This window comes from Mandrillus leucophaeus, unplaced genomic scaffold (assembly GCF_000951045.1).
Source record: "Mandrillus leucophaeus isolate KB7577 unplaced genomic scaffold, Mleu.le_1.0 Scaffold136, whole genome shotgun sequence".
Classification (NCBI taxonomy): Eukaryota; Metazoa; Chordata; class Mammalia; order Primates; family Cercopithecidae; genus Mandrillus; species Mandrillus leucophaeus.
The window spans coordinates 6,508,831-6,511,461 of record NW_012101321.1 but is presented as its reverse complement, the minus strand read 5'-3'; the positions used below and the strand labels follow the sequence as shown (position 1 = coordinate 6,511,461).

Genomic DNA, 2,631 nt, shown 5'->3' with positions numbered 1-2,631 from the left:
TGATATCAGAAGCAAGAACAGCAAAAGAAAAACTAGATGAACTGAACTTTATCAAAATTAAAAACTTGTACTTCAATGAAAACCATCAGAAAGTGAAAATAAAACCCACAGAACAGGAGAAAATATTTTCAAATCATATATTTAATGAAAGACTTGTACATAAAATATACACGGAATTCTTAAAACTCAATCATAAAAAAAAAAATTTAAACCAGGCAAAGAATCTGAATAAAAATGTCTGCAGAGAAGATATCCAAACGGCCAAGAAGCACATGACAAAAAACCCTCAATGTTACTGGCCAACAGGGAAATGCAAATCAAACCACAGTGAGATACCACATTACACCTACTAGGATGAGTATAATGAAGAAGATAAAAGTAACAAGTGCTGGTGAGGAAGTGGCTAAACTGAAACCCTCATGTATCACTACTGGAAATGTCAAATGGTGAAGCCACTTTGGAAAACTGGCAGCTCCTCAATAAGTTGAACACAGTTGTCATATAACCCAGTGATGCCACTCCTAAGCATACAATCAAGATCTTTGAAAAGTTGTACACAAATGTTCATTCTAGCATTATTCATAATAGGCAAAAGGTGGAAACAACTCATATGTCCATCAACTGATAAGTGAATAAAGAAAATGTGGTATAACCATGCAATGGAATGTGATTTGGCCCTACATGACGGATGAACCTTGAAAACATTATGTTAAGTAAAAGGTGTTGGCTGATGCTACATTTGCGCATTACACCAATGTACCCTAACAAAGGAGTTGGCCGACAGTTGGTGTCAATACCCCTTAAATACTATGTGAACCAATGTGAGGGGCATGCTTTATTTGGGTAATCATCAGCTTGCTCCTTCAGGCTCCCTGATCAACGTAGGAGACAAGAGTAACAGGATACTTTGTCCCAGAATATTTACCCTCTTTAAGAGCTCTGAAAAGTATTGTGCAATCCTTTAACCTATGTACTTTCTTCGAAGAAAAATGTGGGGACAAATATTTATTGGTTTTAAAAGACATTAAAAACTATAACAGCGTAAGAAGTAAGTCTTCTCTTGTTCTCCTGATCTGATCTTTGGTAAGCGAGAGATGCTTTTTGAAAGAAGACGGCTTGACAGGCTCTGACTGTTGGCAGAGACCCAAGGAACTGTTCTTTCTTTGTGAACTACCTTAAAACTTAGCAAAGTAAACCTAAAGTAATGTATCTTTTCCTAATCAATGCATTCCTTTTCATTGAAATTCCATGTAACTTTCCATGTGACTAAAGTTTGCTGCTGAAATTGATCTAAGAGCTAACTATGTATTTACCCTTTTGGGGGAAGATACTAGACCATTTATACAAAAGTAGTTCATTTAATGAGATGCGTCTTTCAGGGGGTGATTTCCTGTGAGTATGTTGACTAATATTATTGAAAGAAGTTACAGAGAGACTAAGCTGTTTATTTTTACTCTTTAGTAAATTAAAATCACACCCAGGAAATCAGTCCTGCTCACTCTAAATAAGCCATCTATTATTTAATAAACCAGTCAATTAAATATATCCATGAGCTAATACACTTTAGTTCAGGAGCATAACTTTTATCTTTTTCTCCTTCACGAAAAGGCTACTTTATTAATAAATTACTATATGGTAACAAAATATCCTTGCATTTCAGAAATTAAAAGCTTACAAGAATATGCTCCAAATTTTTTCTTTGTATTTTACCTGTACAGAAATGATACAGACTATGAAAGACATGAGCAGCTCTCATAGAAGCATTTTCACTGCTTTAAGTGTACATATACATCACCTGGATATCTTGCTAACCTGGGGATCCTGCTGCAGTAGGTCTAGGGTGGGACTTGAGACCCTGGCTGTTATAACATGCTGAAGCTGCTGGTCTAAAGGCCACATTTGATCTAAAATATATTACAGTCCTACTTTCCTGTTACTGATAACTAAATATATAGCATATTTTCCTTGTTACCTGACAATGGGGAATGTGCAAACAATGAAAGGTCTCTAAGACTCCAAGGAATATACAACCACATACACACATGCACATTGCACATACCCACGCTTAACTTTTGCAGATGATCTTACCTTCTCACTTTAGGTTCTTTGTTTTACAGCACTACCCCCAGTGGATTGTAATTTTGGAGATAAAGCTTTCAAGAAACTAATGGATTTCTTGTTGTCAGCACTAAGGCACCTCCGTTTTACAGTGAAATTTGAAAGTAAATTGATGGCATTTGTCTTTGCATTTCATAGGAAATAATCACCCTAACACTTGACGATTTTTACTTCACTCTTGGGAGAACCAGTGTCCACCCATTAAAGAAAACAATGTGAGAGTGTTCTTTTCCACCCACCTTCTTTGGCTATTTCAGAAGCTTTTATTAGAATTTTGATGGCCTGTTTGTATTCTTTATTTTGCAGCATTTTGTCTGCGAGTAATCTGTAAGTCCTCAGGAGACTCTCACAGGCCAACAAGTTGAGAGAGCGGCCTGTCTCATCCTTCCATATCCGCCCCTGCGTCAATTGATGGAATGCTTCATAATGCTCAGCAGCTTCCAGAAGCTGACCTGAAGAATAAAAGCCATTCATAAGTATAAAGCAGAGGTCAGAATGTGTTTTCAGAAATTT

The 2,631-nt window shown here is 36.5% G+C and overlaps 1 protein-coding gene across 1 annotated transcript in view; it reads right to left on the bottom strand.

The window, feature by feature from the left end:
* Window positions 1–2,357: 2,357 nt before the first annotated feature.
* The window catches only part of TTC29 (tetratricopeptide repeat domain 29), a gene marked incomplete at its 3' end in the record, with an annotated part of 70,625 nt that continues 70,351 nt past the window's right edge, over window positions 2,358–2,631 (bottom strand). Inside the window, exon 9 of the mRNA XM_011973262.1 lies at window positions 2,358–2,570. Within this exon, the coding sequence (XP_011828652.1) occupies window positions 2,358–2,570 (213 nt within the window). The remainder of the gene's footprint in view (window positions 2,571–2,631) is intronic.